General features: G+C 40.5%; 1 protein-coding gene across 1 annotated transcript in view; it reads left to right on the plus strand.

Annotated features, from left to right (window-relative positions):
* The window catches only part of DIPK2B (divergent protein kinase domain 2B), a 36675-nt gene extending 20001 nt beyond the window's left edge, over nucleotides 1-16674 (plus strand). Inside the window, exons 3-5 of the mRNA XM_032219252.1 lie at nucleotides 12427-12600; nucleotides 14426-14714; nucleotides 15601-16674. Coding sequence (XP_032075143.1) covers nucleotides 12427-12600; nucleotides 14426-14714; nucleotides 15601-15941 — 804 coding nt within the window. The 3' untranslated portion in view covers nucleotides 15942-16674. The remainder of the gene's footprint in view (nucleotides 1-12426; nucleotides 12601-14425; nucleotides 14715-15600) is intronic.
* Nucleotides 16675-17379: the final 705 nt, after the last annotated feature.

The raw sequence follows: 17379 nt of genomic DNA on the forward strand, positions 1-17379 counted from the left end.
AGGATTCTCTAGCTCACTACATGGCACAACCAAGTCCCTTCATTACATCACCCAGCAAGGTTCAACCAAACTCAATTCAGATGAACATGACTCCACATGGGAATCTGCAACCAATAGGATACATGCCCTTGCCACAGGAACAGGAAGCTCAAGGTCAAAGCCCAAGAGAGGGTATAAATAACACTCACTCTCCACTCCATATGTTCAGCTGCACTGGGACCATGTGCTTGATGGTTCTGCTCCATTAAATCATCCTCCCAAGCAGCTTCCATGTTTCCAGTGTTTTTTTCTCCACTTGGAACTGAACCCAGGTGGACATTTCTTCCGACAGAAGAAACCCTATTTCTGCAGACTGGCTTCTTTCATACAAAGTTCTCTCAGAATCCAAAGGTTTTCATATTCAATAGTGTCCCCTCCATTGGATTACTTCAATAATTTGCTGCCAAGTTGTGGTCAAATCTTAGTGACCACATAGATAGCTTTTCATCGTGATATTCTGCCCTAATCTGATCCTTTCATTCTTCAAATGATACACCCACCATCACTGCAACTGAGTCCATCCACTCAGCATTAGAACTTTCTCCAGAGAGCTAGGATTGATTTCAATGATTTATTGGATTTTTTTTCTTGGCTGTCCATCTTCATCAACTCCAAAATTCAAAAGTATCAATACTTGTTCTGTTGGATCACTTGTTAGAAGCTAAATTCTTATACAGGTGCAACAGCAAGACCCATAGTCCTCCTTTCCAAGCTTAATTAGAAGAAAATCAGATAGAATCTTTTTTTATATGCCCCATTGTTTGATTTGTCAGTAGGTAAATGGATATATTGAGCTAGAAGTGCTATAATATCACTAAAGCTTTATTTTCTTCTTTGCTACTATTATTGTACAGAATTTGCATATTTCAATTAAAATTTTAATACCAGAAAATGAAAGTGTCACATTAAAATTACAGTTAATTTCTGGCCAATGAAATGTAAATTTTTCCAAAAAAAATGTATTTGTTATTCAGTTCTTGTCAGCCTCTGCTTTGCTGTTGCTTCAACTGCCATGAAACGGGGAGGGAGGGCATGGTATTTGGGAGGGGTTACTAATTGTGCTGGAGGAAGTTTCTGGAGCTCAGCTGCCTGTCGGACTACGCATGCGTAGGAGATTCCCGCCAGGACTAACGGCACCGACATTCCATCTTCGTGATGCCTTTTGAAATTATCTCACACCTGACATTTGGGAGAATTATGATTGGACTGTAACTGTGATGCCAAGGGGTGGGGAATGGGCTATTCTATATATCAATCGCTTTCGTACCTAAATAATCAGACTTCGCTTCGCTATGCCTTTAATCATTTATAATTAGTAAAAGTACACTTTATTTCTATTCATGGAGTCTCGTGGTCTTCTTTACTAATTACCTAATGGAGAGGTTCTGACAGTAAGCGAAGTCTCACTCACACCTCACCAGGAGATTTCAACCTTCCGTGGGGGGTGTACTTACAAGAAGGAATGAGAAAGATGTCTTTGTGAGCAAGCGATGAAGAAGAGATTGAAAGGGAAACTGCAGACCCATCATTACCTGGGAGAATGGCTGGCCTAGGAATAGCGGACCCTGCGATTCCCCCTCGATGGTCCCTAAGTGTGGGGCAAAAAGAGGACCGCAAAAGTTGGGATGCTGGAGTTACTAGGAGAAAACAAAGGGCAAAGCCAGCCGACTTGGAAGAAACCTTGCCCGAACGGAAACCCTGAGAGAGAGACCAAACGGAAGACTTTGAACAAAGGTACTCTATGCAAAAATTCAGGGAGGGTGAAGAGGCCGAGGGAGGATGGGAGCAAACAAACCCAGAAACAGCTTCTCCCCCCCCCCAGCCAGGGTGGCTGCCAGAGTAGGGGGGGCCCCCAGAAGACGCAGAATGGCAAAAGTCCCTCCCTTACCTGTAAAATATGATGGGAATTCCAAGAAGCTGGGTCTCTTTGTTATACAAATTTGGAACTATATGGAAATTTATGGGCCCGATTTAGAAACAGATGAAATGAAAGTGCGAATGGTGTTACTTGCTTTGGAGGAAGAGGCGGCCGAATGGATGATCAGCTTGCACCAAAGCAATTCCCCCCTCCTGAGGAATTTTGATGCTTTTATGACTGCATTTAAAAGACGATTTGATGACCCTCTAATTGAGAAACGGGGAAAGATGAAATTTATGGCCCTCAAGCAGGGAGATAGACCGGTGGCTCAATATATTCAGGAGTTTCAACAGCTTTCTTGTTATATGAGAGGGTGGTCTCAGGATGCCCTTTTGGACCAGTTTGCATTAGGATTAAATGAGGACATTTACCAACAATGTGTTAACAGACACCTTCCCAAGCGAGTTACAGCTTGGTATGAAAATGCAGCAGACGTTGAGCTCGATTTGATTAGACTTCAACGCGCGAGAGAGGAGAAAGCAGGAAGATCACCACCACCACCCCCCCAGCTCAAAAGCCCCCTTTCCAAATCAGGAGTGTGGGAAAGGGAAGCTCCACCGGCAAGGGCAAGCTGCTCACATGCTTCCGTTGCGGGAGGGTAGGCCACCGCGCCACAGATTGCCGCATTAAACTTCCTACAACCGCCCCGCCCCCTGCCAAGAAGGAAGGGAAGACGAGCAGGGCCCCAGAGAAAAAGAAGAAAGAGGCTGCTTTCGCTGCTGATAACACCCCCCAGCGCTTCAGACAGGAGGTGGAGGAAGAAGCGGATGTCACCCCCAGCTCCTCTGATGACTCCGATGACGACGCCTCGCCTCGCTGGGTGAGTTCAAATAAAGGCCCCATGTTGATCCCAATAGCATTAAGGGTACCACCCGATGGGGTGTCAGAACAGCTTCCTGCACTCCTTGACTTGGGCTGTTCGAGATGTATGATTAATCCTACAATGGTGAAAAACTGGGCCTGAAATTAAGAACTTTGAAAACCCCTATTGTTTTTTGCCAAATCGATGGATCCATTGCAGGGGGTGGCCCAGCCCATTTCTATACTGAACCTCTAGAGATGAAAATGGGCACCCACGTAGAATTGATCTCTTTTATTGTGGCTCCTGGAATGGACAGGCCCCTTATTTTGGGCCTCCCCTGGCTTCGTAAATGGAACCCTCGCATTAATTGGAGGGAGGGGTGGCTGCGCATTTGCACCAGCACAGCTCCAGACGGGGAGGGCGATACCCCAGAGCCTGCTGGCTCCAGCCCCGCATTGACCGCCAGGGGCCAGGAGAGAATTGAGGGAGAAGAAAAGATTCCAAAAGAGTATTGGGACCTGAAAGGAGTTTTTAGTGAAAAATCTTCAGATAAGCTTCCGCCCCACAGACCTACTGATTGCTCCATCGATATTTTGCCGGAGGTTAAGCTTCCAAAGCCCTAAATATATTCAATGTCCCCTAGGGAAATGGAGGAAATGAGAAAATTCATTGATAAAAACTTGGAAAGAGGTTTCATCGAGCCAGCACGTCCCAAGGTAGCTGCACCCATATTGTTCAGAGAGAAGAAAGATGGCTTCCTGAGATTATGTGTTAATTTCAAAAACCTGAATGGTATCTCAGCTCAAAACCTTTACCCGTTACCGTTGATGAAGGACATGCTGGCCCAATTGGGAAAGGGCCGCATTTTCACTAAATTGGACCTCAGAGAAGCGTACTATAGAGTCCGCATAAAGGAGGGGGATGAGTGGAAGACGGCTTTCAACTGCCCACTCGTTGTTTCCAGTTCCGGGTGATGCCCTTTGGCCTGCAGGGGGCGCCTGCAGTCTTCATGCAATTAATTAATGAGATTTTGCATGACCACCTTTACAAAGGCGTTATCGTATATTTGGACGATATCCTTATTTACACTCAAACTTATGACGAACACATCACGTTGTTCCGCACTGTCCTGAAAAAGCTCAGGGCCGCTGAACTGTATGCCAAGTTGTCCAAGTGTGAATTTCACCAGGAGAAGATTGACTACCTGGGGTATCGTATCTCCCCCGCTGGCATTGAGATGGACCCCGCTAAGGTGAAGGCAGTCACTGAGTGGGAGGCGCCCCGTACACGCAGACAATTTCAGATATTTTTGGGTTTTGCCAATTTCTATCGTCAGTTCATCCCTTCTTTTGCCAAAATTGCGCTTCCCATCACTAACTTGTTGAAGTCCAAAGGTGGGCCTAAACCTAAGCCTAGCAAGCCACTGGATTGGACCATGGAGCGTCAGGCTGCTTTTGAGAAGTTGAAATGGCTCTTTGCGGCGGAACCAATTCTGAAGCATCCGGACATGGACAAGCCTTTCGTCGTTCAAGCTGATGCCAGCGACGTGGCAGTTGGGGCCGTCTTGCTTCAGGCCAACGACCAAGGTAATTTGCAACCATGCGCTTACACCTCCCGTAAGCTCACGGACACAGAAAGGCGTTGGGCAATCTGGGAGAAAGAAGCATTTGCAGTGCGTTGGGCTTTGGTCACGTGGCGCCACTTTCTAGAGGGCGCTAAGCACCCGTTTGAGGTGTGGACTGACCATAAAAACTTAGAGGCTTTGAGGACTCCACGACGCCTCTCCCCTAAACAGATGCGCTGGGCTCAGCATTTCAATTGTTTCAATTTCACACTCAAGTACATCCCGGGAGGGAAGAATTTCATGGCTGATGCTTTGTCCAGGCTCCCTCAGTACAACTGCTCTAAGCTGAGTATTGTTCAACCCGTAGTTCCCGCATCCAGCCTTGCTGCTCCGGTTGTCACTCGGCAGCAGGCGCGCTCGAAAGTAGAAGTGCCTCAAGATTTCCTTTCTGACCTCAAACGGGCCCTTCCCCAGGATGACTGGTTCCAACAGCATCAGGGTGAATGCACAATGAGGGACGATTTACCGTGGATTGGGGCTAAACTTTACGTCCCTGCCTCTCTTCGTCTCGTTGTTCTCCAACGAGCTCACGATTCCAAGTTGGCGGGTCACTTTGGATTTGTGAAGATGCTGCATTTGATGAAGAGGCAGTTTTGGTGGCCCTCTTTGAAAAAAGACATTGAACTTTATGTTGCCAGTTGTCCAGTCTGTGCAGCCGCTAAATGGCCACCAGGGAAACCACAAGGCCTACTCCAATCTGTAGCCCACCCTGTCGCCCCTTGGAAGGAAATTTCTATGGACTTTATTGTCAAACTTCCCAAGAGCCAGGGGCACACCGTCATATGGGTGGTTACTGACTTATTTTCAAAACAAGTTCATTTTATTCTGTGCCACAAGATTCCTTCTGCAAAGGCACTTGCTAAGCTCTTCATTTCTCACGTTTACCGTTTGCATGGGGTGCCTGATCGCATCATTTCCGATAGAGGTGTCCAGTTCACTTCTGTTTTCTGGAAGGAATTTCTTAAGCGCATTGGCTCCGCCCAGGGTCTAAGCTCCACCCACCACCCTCAGACTAATGTGGCTTGCGAGAGGACTAATTCTGTTCTGGAACAATATTTACGTTGTTTCATCAATTATCAGCAAGATGATTGGGTGGACTTGTTGCCGCACGCTGAAGTGGCCTATAATAATTCTGTCCATAGCAGCACTGGGTTCACTCCTTTTCGTGTTGTGTTTGGTCAAGACTTTGTTCCTATTCCTGAAATTCCCCTTGAGCAGCCACAAGTTTCTTCCGTTTCTGAATGGAGTGAGCGATTGAGCCATGTTTGGCCTTTGGCACTTAGTACTTTGGATGCTGCGCATCGCGCTCATAAGAAGCAGGCTGATAAGAAGCGTGCGCAACCTTACCAGTACAAAGTGGGTGACCAGGTTTATTTGTCCACGAAGTTCCTCCAAACTACACAAAAGTCTAAGAAATTGGGGCCTAAGTATGTGGGCCCATTTCTCATCATCAAGGTCATCAATCCTGTTTCGGTTCGTTTGCAGCTACCCAAACATCTCAACCGTGTTTATCCAGTTTTCCACGTTAACCTCATTAAACCAGTTCGTGTCTCCTCTTTGCGTCCGCCTGTGGACCCACCACCTGCCCCCCTGTTGATTGATGGTGAACGACATTTTGAGGTTCGTGAAATATTGGACTCTCGACGGCGGCGGAATCGGATACAGTACCTAGTGGCTTGGAAGCATTTTCCTCGATCTGATACCGAATGGGTGGACAAGTCCCATGTCCGTGCTCCCCGACTGCTTCGACAGTTTTATTCTGCTTATCCTGACAAGCCTTGACTTTTTTCTCCCCCCCCTCTCTTTTTCTGTTCTGTTTTTGTTGTTCGTCTGTTTGTTTGTGTTTTGTCGTTTTCCAGGCCTGAACGCCTTTTTCCGGGGGACGGCCGGATGTCAGCCTCTGCTTTGCTGTTGCTTCAACTGCCATGAAACGGGGAGGGAGGGCATGGTATGAGCCAAGGTGGCGCAGTGGTTAAATGCAGCACTGCAGGCTACTGCTAGATCAGCAGGTCAGCGGTTCAAATCTCACCGGCTCAGGGTTGACTCAGCCTTCCATCCTTCCGAGGTGGGTAAAATGAGGACCCAGATTGTTGGGGGCAATATGCTGACTCTCTGTAAACCGCTTAGAGAGGCCTGAAAGGCCTATGAAGCGGTATATAAGTCTACTGCTATTGCTATTTGGGAGGGGTTACTAATTGTGCTGGAGGAAGTTTCTGGAGCTCAGCTGCCTGTCGGACTACGCATGCGTAGGAGATTCCCGCCAGGACTAACGGCACCGACATTCCATCTTCGTGATGCCTTTTGAAGTTATCTCACACCTGACACTTGGGAGAATTATGATTGGACTGTAACTGTGATGCCAAGGGGTGGGGAATGGGCTATTCTATATATCAATCGCTTTCGCGCCTAAATAATCAGACTTCGCTTCGCTATGCCTTTAATCATTTATAATTAGTAAAAGTACACTTGATTTCTATTCATGGAGTCTCGTGGTCTTCTTTCCTAATTACCTAATGGAGAGGTTCTGACAGTTCTTATGATTGAGAACAAGAACAATGTTTATTTCATACTTTTCCATTGTCAGAGTGGTTTACAGTATTGCCCTTCAAATATACTTTGTAGATGTCTATTCAAATATAAATTCCACTAAGTGCAATTGAATTTTCTCCTAAGAATAGAATAGAATAATAGATTTGGAAGGAACCTTGGAGATCTTTTAGTTCAACCCCCTGCAGGAAACCCTATGCTACTTCAGACAAATGGTTATCCAATTTCTTCTTAAAAACTTCCAGTGTTGGAGCATTTACAACATCTGGAGGCAAATTGTTCCACTGATTAATTGTTCTAACTGTCAGGAAATTTCTCCTTAGTTCTAAATTGCTTCTCTCCTTGATTAGTTTCCACCCATTGCTTCTTGTCTTACCCCTAGGTGCTTTGGAGAATAGATTGACTCCAACTTCTTTGTGGCAGCCTCTGAAATATCAGAACACTGCTATATGTCACCCCTAATCCTTCTTTTCATAAGACTAGACATATCCAGCTCCTGCAACTGCTCTTTATATGTTTTAGCCTCCAGTCCCCTAATCATCTTTGTTGCTCTTCTCTGCACTCTTTCTAGAGTCTCAACATTTTTTTACATTGTGGCTACCAAAACTGGATGCAGTATTCCAAGTGTGGCCTTAGGCATTATAAATGCCAAGGCATTATTAAGTGGTATTAACACTTCACATGATCTTGATTCTATCCCTCTGTTTATGCAGCTTAGAACTGTATTGGCTTTTTGGCAGCTGCAGCACACTGCTGGCTCATATTTAGTGATTGTCCACTAGGACTCCAAGATCCCTCTCACAGTCAGCACTATTGAGCAAGGTACCACATAAACTGTACCTGTGCATTTTGTTTTTCTTGTCTAAATGTAGAACCTTACTTTTTTCACCATTGAATTTCATTTTGTTAGATAGCGCCAAATGTTCAAGTCTGTCAAGATCCTTCTGTATCTTAAGCCTATCTTCCGGAGTGTTGACTATTCGTGCTAGTTTGGTGTCCTCTGCAAATTTGATGAGTTCCCCATCTATCCCCTCATACAAATCATTGATGATGATGTTGAAAAGTACTGGGCCTAAACCAGAGCCCTGGGGTACCCCACTGCATCTCTCCCTCCATGTAGATGCAGTTCCATTGAGGACTACTTGTTGAGTGTGGTTGGTCAGCCAGTTACGAATCCATGTGCTGGTGATGCTGTCTAACCCACATTTTTCTATTTTATCAAGTAGTAGGTTATGGTCTACTTTGTCAAAGGTACTTTGTTTGTTCTGCCAAACTGTATCCAGAATCTGAGTAGTGAATAAGACCATATCTCAGGGCTTTTGAGCATTGCAGAAACTTTCCAATACTCAGTAAGAAATAAACCTGAATCCCTATGAAGCAGCTGATCATGTTAAGACTAGGCAACCCTGCTTTAGATTCAGGGCACAATAAAATGTAACATCTCAGTCAGATTGAGTCTTACTGTCTCATAGATATCTTTATAAGTCCAACAATGGAGATGTGGAATCCCTAACCATTGCTTATAATTGTGGTGATTGAAGGTATATGTATTTAAACCAATAGCAGTTTCTATATTTTATGCTCCATATTAGAAATTACTAGGGCTTGAACTGATAGTCCTGGGATTGTAGATAGCTTCCAATGAAATGTCTGGGAATATTTTGTTTCCCTGGATCTGGAATGACGGTTTCTACTCAAGCCGCCCATTGTCTATGTAGAGAGGAAAGTATTTAAAAGTCCATAAGTTTCTTTATTTCTGTATTTGTTGATTGCCTCTTTGCCTTGGTTCTTGGCTTGTTTCAGGACCCACTTCCTAATTTTTATCCTGTAGGTTTTTATTTAGGTATTAGCTACAATGGATAAGTTTGAAATTAATTTAATGTAGATTTAAATTTTTGAGGCAATGAGAAGAATAATGTAGAAAGATGTGGTGGACACACAAATCGAGCCTATAGATGTTTCATTGCTTAAAGGAGATTAAAAGACAATTATTAAACCAAGCAATGATTTGGATATTATTTTTTTACTGGATTTATAAAAGAAATATGTTAACGTCTTGAAGGACTTCATGACAAGTGAAAGGAAAAAGAGCAAGTTTTGATTACTGCATGTACAAAAGAGGCCTGATAAAGATTTGAAAGATTTTGGGGTACAAAAAGATGATCAGAAACAGGTCCTGGGACTTGGTTTGAAGGAGTTAAAAATTAAGAACATTAAAACTTCAGAGAATGATTTCATTGTTGGCTTATTCAATCACAGTGAAACTAGAAAATTAGATTTTTTTAACATTGGATTTTTGTTGATAAAGAAAAATGACAGGACTTTTGATTTTGTTCTTTGTTAAGCGATGAATTATGGGGTGAAGGGAGTACATGCTGTATTAAGAAATTGTGATATTAAAATTGTTTTTACTTGTTGGGATGAAGGGAGAAGTTACTTTTTTTTACTTTTTATATTCCTTTTTAATATTTCTATATTTTTCTAGTTTGCATTAATTTTCTACTTGTAACTCTTAATAAAATTATTGAAAAAAAAGCACTGTTGCCTTTGCTTTACCTAATAATCAATCATCTTTACCAACAAGTTAAGCAACAGTGAAGAGGGGCATTTTTGAGCATGAACTCCCACTTCTGAATCAAATCAGTTGAACTTTTCCAATAACTGCTTCTTCTCTTATGTGGTTTTGGATATATAGGAGACTTAAATTATTGGGCTGGAGTAATTGTTTTATATAGAGCAGAGAATTATGGCATTGTTTTAATGTATTTGAATGAAAATGATAGACTGTGGAATAAAGTTGTTCACATCATGTGGATGATCCTACCTGATCCAACTACTACTTCAGCAGCTGCCACAATAATTACTTTGTGTGTCACAGTGGAAATCTTTACTGAAAATTACAAATGGTCCAAGCTGAAAACCTTGTCTGCTAACCTTGCCTGCTCATTAGATTTGTGCTTATATGCATCTCTTGACAAAACTGTCACTAGCAGAAAAATGTTACTCCCCAACCATGCCATCCAGGCTGCTTTCATTTCAGTTTGCAGTAGCTGACATTTCCCCTTGGACTATTTTTTAAATTGTATGTATTTGAAATTAGCAAATATTGTCATACAGAGCAAAGGTTTAATGCTAACAAAATACGGTGCCAAGTATACTATATAAAGTATTGTAACAACAATTAGTCCTCATTCGGGATTCAATCAACCTGTTTTACAGATGTGTATGTAACCTCTACCTATGTGGTCTCATGGAGCCGTGTTGAAATAAAAAGCTGCAAAGATTTTATTTGTTATAACAATATAAAAACAATTTAGTAAACATAGGGTCAAGTATAGAAAGATAGTCTAATTTAATCCTAAATAGGTAAACCAGATTTCTTCTCAGTCAAGGAAGATTATGCTGACTTGTTTTGAATTTATACTTAACCAATTCAAATGCCTGTCCATTTTTTCAAGATACTGATTACAGAACTTCAATCATCACTTCATAGCAACTCAGTTGTAGGCGGGCAACAGAATAGCAGCAGCAACTGGGAAGTAAAATGTGCAGTTAGAATCAGAGTTTGACAGTTATATAGCAAATAAAAATAATCAGAAATATAGAAATTGCCTCTTCATTCCTTTATACAGTAATTTAGCTAACACAATACATCAGTGCAATTTATCATATTCATTGTGGTAGCAGTCCATAATTGTTATAGATCTTTTATTATTACGCTATCACCTTCCTAAGCAACAACTTTTTTCCATTAAGTTTCTCTGGCTGATGACTGCCCTTCTGTGGCTGAACAAAACATTTCATGAGGGCACTTCTGCCAATCTGAAAATGTAATCAATTATTACTTGTTTCTTATATCAAACTATATACAAACTATGCAGGCAAAACTTCCTTTTTGGTGCCCTGTGTCAGTCTTGGCTGACACAGGCAAGTCTATCATGGCATAGGCAAGTCTATCAACTTCAGAAGTGGTTTACTGTTGCCTTGAATCTCTCCCTCACTGAAGAGAATCATTAACTGGTAAATGACTTGATATATTCTACTGTAGGTTTGACAGGAGATCACTGTCATCTACCGCTACCTGCCCCACCTCAAATAGACCAACAATAGCCAAAAACCTACATCTATCTTTCTGACCCATCACCTTTGGTGATCTTAGAAAATGATGTGTGAGATCTATTTAATAGACAAACGTTCAGAAAAGCACCAGGGCCAGACAGAGTAACTCCTTTCTATCTGAAATCCTGAGCTTCCATCTTCACCTGCATCTTTAATAAATCCTTAGAGATGTGTTATATTCTTCTTGCTTCAAATTCTCTATTATCATTCTGGTTCCCAAGAAACCCTTCATCAAGTAACTAAATGACTTTAGATTAGTTGCTCTGACATCTGTAGCTATGAAAACCTTTGAGAAGTTAGTGCTGGCCCACATGAAAATCATCATGGATCCTCTGTTATATCCCTCGCAGTTTGTCTACCAAGCAAATAGATCAGCAGATTATGCTGTCAACATGGCACTGCACTACACCTTGCAACTTCTTGAATCTTCCGGGATCTATGCAAAGGTCCTTTTTGTAGACTCTTCTAAAGTTTTGGGGTTGGGTTGCTATCTGGTTTGCTATCATTTGGAGGAATTTCTTCCTAGTAAATGTTATACCTGTTTCTCATACTCATGCTTGTTTATATAGACAAGTTAGTATGATTGCTCTTTTTATTATAATCAATAGCAAAACACAAGCACTATTCTAGAAGTATATTTTCAGTGATTTATAGGCAACCCATTTAACTATGCTAGTGGGATTGAAAATTGTCATTAAGCAAAGAAGTCATAAGTCAAAAAATCACTTGACCACACCATTTATTGATGGCAGTTTTAGCAGTCCTGGTTGCTGTCTTTAAATGAGTACCCCACATGATCACAACTTCTGACTTCCTGTTGGCTTCCCTATTACCTTGGCCTGTGGGAAGCTGACAAAGGAGGTTGCAAATCACCATTGCCTGGTCACAGGGTTGTGCAATGGTCATAAAAATGAGATCCATAAAAATAGGAGCCAAGGTGGCGCAGTGGTTAAATGCAGCACTGCAGGCTACTGCTAGATCAGCAGGTCAGCGGTTCAAATCTCACCGGCTCAGGGTTGACTCAGCCTTCCATCCTTCCGAGGTGGGTAAAATGAGGACCCAGATTGTTGGGGGCAATATGCTGACTCTCTGTAAACCGCTTAGAGAGGCCTGAAAGGCCTATGAAGCGGTATATAAGTCTACTGCTATAGATCAAATCATAATTACCATTTGTTCAGCACCATCATAAATTTGAATGATCATCGAGTGAGTGGTTGTTAAAAGAGGACAATCTATATTGAATTATTAAATTACTCATTTTGAGAATCTATTCCAGAATATTCAAAAGAGAAATTAATAACAGGCAGTCTTATTTTATCTAAGTTTTTGTGATAAAAGCAGAGAAAAGACTATGCTTCTCAACTTTTTTTAAAATAGGGCCTTCGTACACCAATGCTTCGCTGTCCATCACAAAGATTGTTGGATCGAATAGTGCGGCGATATGCTGAGGTTCCAGATGCTGGTAGTGTCTACATGGACCATTTTACAGACCGGGATAAACTGCGTCTCCTCTACATGTTGTCTATTAACACTCATCCCATTATTTTACAGGTATAATGTCATCTGATTTCATGTATTATAACTCATCTTTTGAGTTATGAGAAAAGTTATGAATTGGTTTGATAATCCTTGTACTGGATCCAGAATTTTTTTCTAGGGCATGCGATTCTATTCTGTTTGTGGTACTTTAGTTAAAAATGTCTACTCATTTGCATGATTAAACCTCATCCACTTTGACTCTTGCAAAGTTCAGACCTCCCCAGGTTTGAGTGCTTAAGATACCAGATTTACAATTTTTGATATAGAGCAAGTATGGCCAATTACTGGAGGCAATCAGAGCTGTAGTTCAGCAACTTTAGGGTCCCAAAGTGAGGACACCTGTGATAAATCTTGTCTATGCTCTGAGAGTTAAACAGACACAAACATTGTTTTTAATCTAATGGATGGATTTGTGCTTAAAGCTGCTCTAGCTAATGTACAAGTGATATTCTACAGCAGGATCTGAGACTGCATACCATTCTTGAATGGAGAACCGTAACTGCATCAAAGGTTATAGATGACATATCCGCAATGGCCAGAATGTTCCAGAATTACATAATGTAATACTGTCGGATTTTAGCTATCTTGACATCAACTAGGAATCAAGTGGGATATTCCACAGATTCTTGCCAGGCCTTACAAACAACTTCATCTTTCAAAAGGTAGAAAAAGAAATTAGAGGATCGACTATATTGGACTTGATACTTAATAATAGGGGGAAAGTGGTTGAAGAAACGGAAATGTTAGGAATTTGTGGAGAGAGTGACCATTTCACCCTATAGTGGGCAGGAAGAACTGAAGGCAGCCGGATTAGTACTCTAAACATCCCGAAAGTTGACTTTAAAAAGCTAAGGAGAAAAGTAGGAAGAATTCCATGGATAAAAATCCTGAAAGGAAAAATAAGTAAAGAAATAATTAAGATACACCCAAACTATACGAGAGAGAGAGAGAGAGAGAGAGAGGGGGGGGGGAGGGAGGGAGGGAGGGAGAGAGGGAGACGGAGGGGGAGAGGGAGAGAGAAAACTGATGAAACCACCATGGTTGCATCAAGATCTGTCTGATAAACTGAAAAAGAAAAAGGACACATTTTAAAAATGCAAGAGCAGAACATCAGGAAATAGTCCAAGTCTTCAAGGGTGAGTTCAGGAATGAGAAACCTGAAATCATGTAACATATCAAATGTTTTTCTAGGAGCATCCTCCTTTTGGTATTATAACAAATAATTATAATTTAGAATAATTTAATTGAAATTTAGTACTACACTGTAGTTTGTATATTGACACTGACTTGTAATAATTATTTGATTAATGATTTAACATTAATGGTTTTAACATATCTAAATATGTTAATATTTTGAGCAATATTTTTTTTCAAATCCATATTTCTTTGGTAATTAATGTACTGCATAATTTTATTCACTTAATAAATAAGTGAATAAATAATATTTTATTCACAAATTTAACTTATTTTAAATCTGCACTGTCTTTTAGTTTGCTTGATTTTCTCACGAGGTTGTAACCACTTAGAAATGACTTAGACAACATATAGAAAAGATGGACTCTGAAAAAAAATAACTACTAAATTGCAGCTTTTCTCTTTCAGCGCTGGAAAATAGTGATCATTTGGAGTTTTACCACTCAGCTATGGTAGCCCTAATAAAATTATAGCAAGGAATAACCAGTATATTTCTTGATTTCACTAGAGTTAGTCATCTTTAAATAGAGGGGCAATGGAGTGGAAGTGCATGATATCAGGAGTCCATTAGCATGGGGAAAGCTAGTAAACTAATTCCATGTCATCATAGATACACTTCATATTTCCTTTTTTTTTTTGGCAGATTTTCCCTGGAGCAGAAGGATGGCCCTTTCCAAAATATTTGGGATCCTGTGGCCGACTAATAGTAACAGCCAGTACTAGACCTCTGAAGGAATTTTATGGCTCATCTTCTGATGTGACAGCAGATTTAGCTCTTCAGCTCCTCACTATTATTGATTTCCTGATGAATAATGATCTGAACTATTTCTTCTATTTTACTCATGTTGATGCTGACACCTTTGGTGTTTTCAACAATGGACAGCTCTTTATCCAGGATGCCAGCATGCTAGGAGTCATTGACAAACAAGAAGGTATTCAGATGCAAATTTGAATGATATGTCACAACAAGTTAGGAGGCACTGTGGAGAGGGATGAAAATGACTGAGATAGGCAAGAATCGTTATGTAAGCAAAGGAGGTGTAAACATTTTAAAACCTTGAGAAACAAGATAATACTCAGAAATGAAGCAGGCAGACCTCCCTGATTCATTGAAGTATAAGAAGTGGTGGCAGGGCGAGGGGAGTATATAGGGCAATCAGACGTTTTTATAGCCAATCTTGACAAAGGTAGTTCTAATTTTCCTTTAGAACCAGTTCCTGATCTGGTCAATCTAGTAGAGCTGACAGGTGAGCTGAAAATACATTCAATTCACTTTTCCTTCAGCTTAACTCATATAATGATAGGCCAATTAACTAACTACATGGGCAGAAAACAGTGTCAAAATGAGCATGTGACAGATTATAAATATTTCTGATGAAGCCAGACTGAAGAACTGATTGTCAAACTAAATGGAATTGTATATTATCTTTAATAAAGTTTTCTTTCAACGATGCTTCAAAAATTAATGATAAAAGACAGATAATTAAATTTGTCATTTGTTAAATAAATATATGAATGAGAAAACTGAAGCAATATCAAAGTCAACACTACATATGTTTTTTGCCAAATAGCTTAAAAACTTTTGAGTGTTTTAGATTTTTGTATTGCTTTATTATTTGTTGCTGGCTTTTATTTTAATGTCATATTGTACTGCATTACGTTTTTACTCTTTGTTTCTGATTTATTTCAATTTTATTCAACACACTTTTGTTACGACGTTACTGTTATTTTTATATTTTAAATTTCTCGGTGCTTTACCCACAGAAAATTGATTATTGACTTATGTTTTAAGCAGATTTTTTTCATTCTTTTTAATAGGCAGAGACTTGATGAATAGACAACAGAAATACAAGGATATATTTAGCTGCCTAGCTGTGGATTGTGAGCCTGTGCTCCCTTCTTGTAGTTCCATCAAGGGAAGCCAGAACCTCATCATGATATGCGAGAAACTTTTGCCCAATCTCTTAAAACAAAAATTCCAATCACCTCTGCAGGAGAAGATTAACAGCGCTTTAAGTATCTGTGCAGACAGCTTTCTTTCTGACCAAGAGATCATCACAGCAACTCAACTGCTAGTAGACATTTTGAAACCTCTGCAGATTTGCGATTCCCGCTTTGTTTACCGATATCCTGACTGCAAATATAGCACAAAACTCTAATTGAATATTTTCTTGGAAACTTTGGGCTATAAACTACATGCTTCTTCTGCTGTGGAACCAGCAAATTCTTCAGAACATTGGCACTAGGATTTGTATGGGTGTTTGGCAACTGGCTCACATTTACAACAGTGGTAATGTCCCAGGGTCACTTGCAGCCTTCTCAGTCAGCTTCCAACAAGCTATGGGAAAGCTGTCAGGGAAGATTGTAAGTTATGGTCATGTAATGTCTCACTTAACAATCACACCCATCACTGAACAATGAATTTTCCAGTTCCAATTGTGGTGGTAATCCAAGAGCTACCTTGAATTTGAAATAATATATTTGAAATAGTTTTTTTTTACCAAAGGGGGTGAAGAGCATAAGAGGAATTTTAGGTAATTTATCTAGATGTCCTTGAATTCTTCCATTATTAAACATTTCCAGGGTTCTTCTTACTCTTTTCTTCATTTTTAAAATATTAGATAATGGACATATTATTTATCTGTTAACATATGAAATCTACAATGTAATCCCAAGTTCTGATAAGAAATATTTTCTTTCAATCATAAAATGTATTGAAATGAAATTTCTGAGTCCTGTTCTTCTGGAAGATAGGAAAGAGACAGTGCACAAATGGAAACATAAGTATGGAGGAGAGAAAGAGAGAGAGAATGTTATCATGGTCCCAGATGAGAGTTACAAATAAAACATATTAAAAATAAAATAAAATGAAATAAAAACAGGATAAGAATGTTGCAATTGGTGGTAGATTCATCTGTGGATCAATGAATATGTCTAATTTTACAAGGAGTATAACAGAATTTGGCTGTATTCAAGAAAACTAAATCATACTAATTGGATAACAATTACAGAAAAAAAGCTCAGGATTTCCTGGATGTTTTATCAGGTAAGGAATTGCAAAATGGGTCCTAGGATCCTTACAGAGGGTTCAATACTGTATAACAAGACACGAGATACAGTTTCAATATCCCCATTGTCTGCAGAGGCACAACTGTAGCTCATAGGGAATTTCCTTATATCAGTCCTACAAGAATGGGAAAAGCATTGATACATGCTAAAATTAGTACTCTTTGGAAGTCAAAGATAGTTATATAATGTAAATATCTTGCTGATTTCAAAAAGGGAGCTTGACCTCTCAGAAAAGCCTTCTTACATAGAGCAGACTGTCCTGTTGCAACTCTTTAGTACTTGAGTATACTTGCAGGAAGCTAATGTAATAGAATGGGGAAAATAGAGCTCCATCGTACCCATCTGATTTCACCTGTCCAGAGGTCTCCAAGGGCCAAAGTCAAAGGGGTTGACAAAGATAGAAGAGAAGCCCTGTAGATCACAAGAAGAAGTGCAATCTCCCGTTAGATCCAGGAAAGCCCTTTGAAACCAGCAGGAGAGAAGTTGGCCATCAAGGTTGAGCTGAAGCTGTGACAGCTTGGAAAGAGA

Source organism: Thamnophis elegans, chromosome 6, assembly GCF_009769535.1.
Source record: "Thamnophis elegans isolate rThaEle1 chromosome 6, rThaEle1.pri, whole genome shotgun sequence".
Taxonomy (NCBI): domain Eukaryota; kingdom Metazoa; phylum Chordata; class Lepidosauria; order Squamata; family Colubridae; genus Thamnophis; species Thamnophis elegans.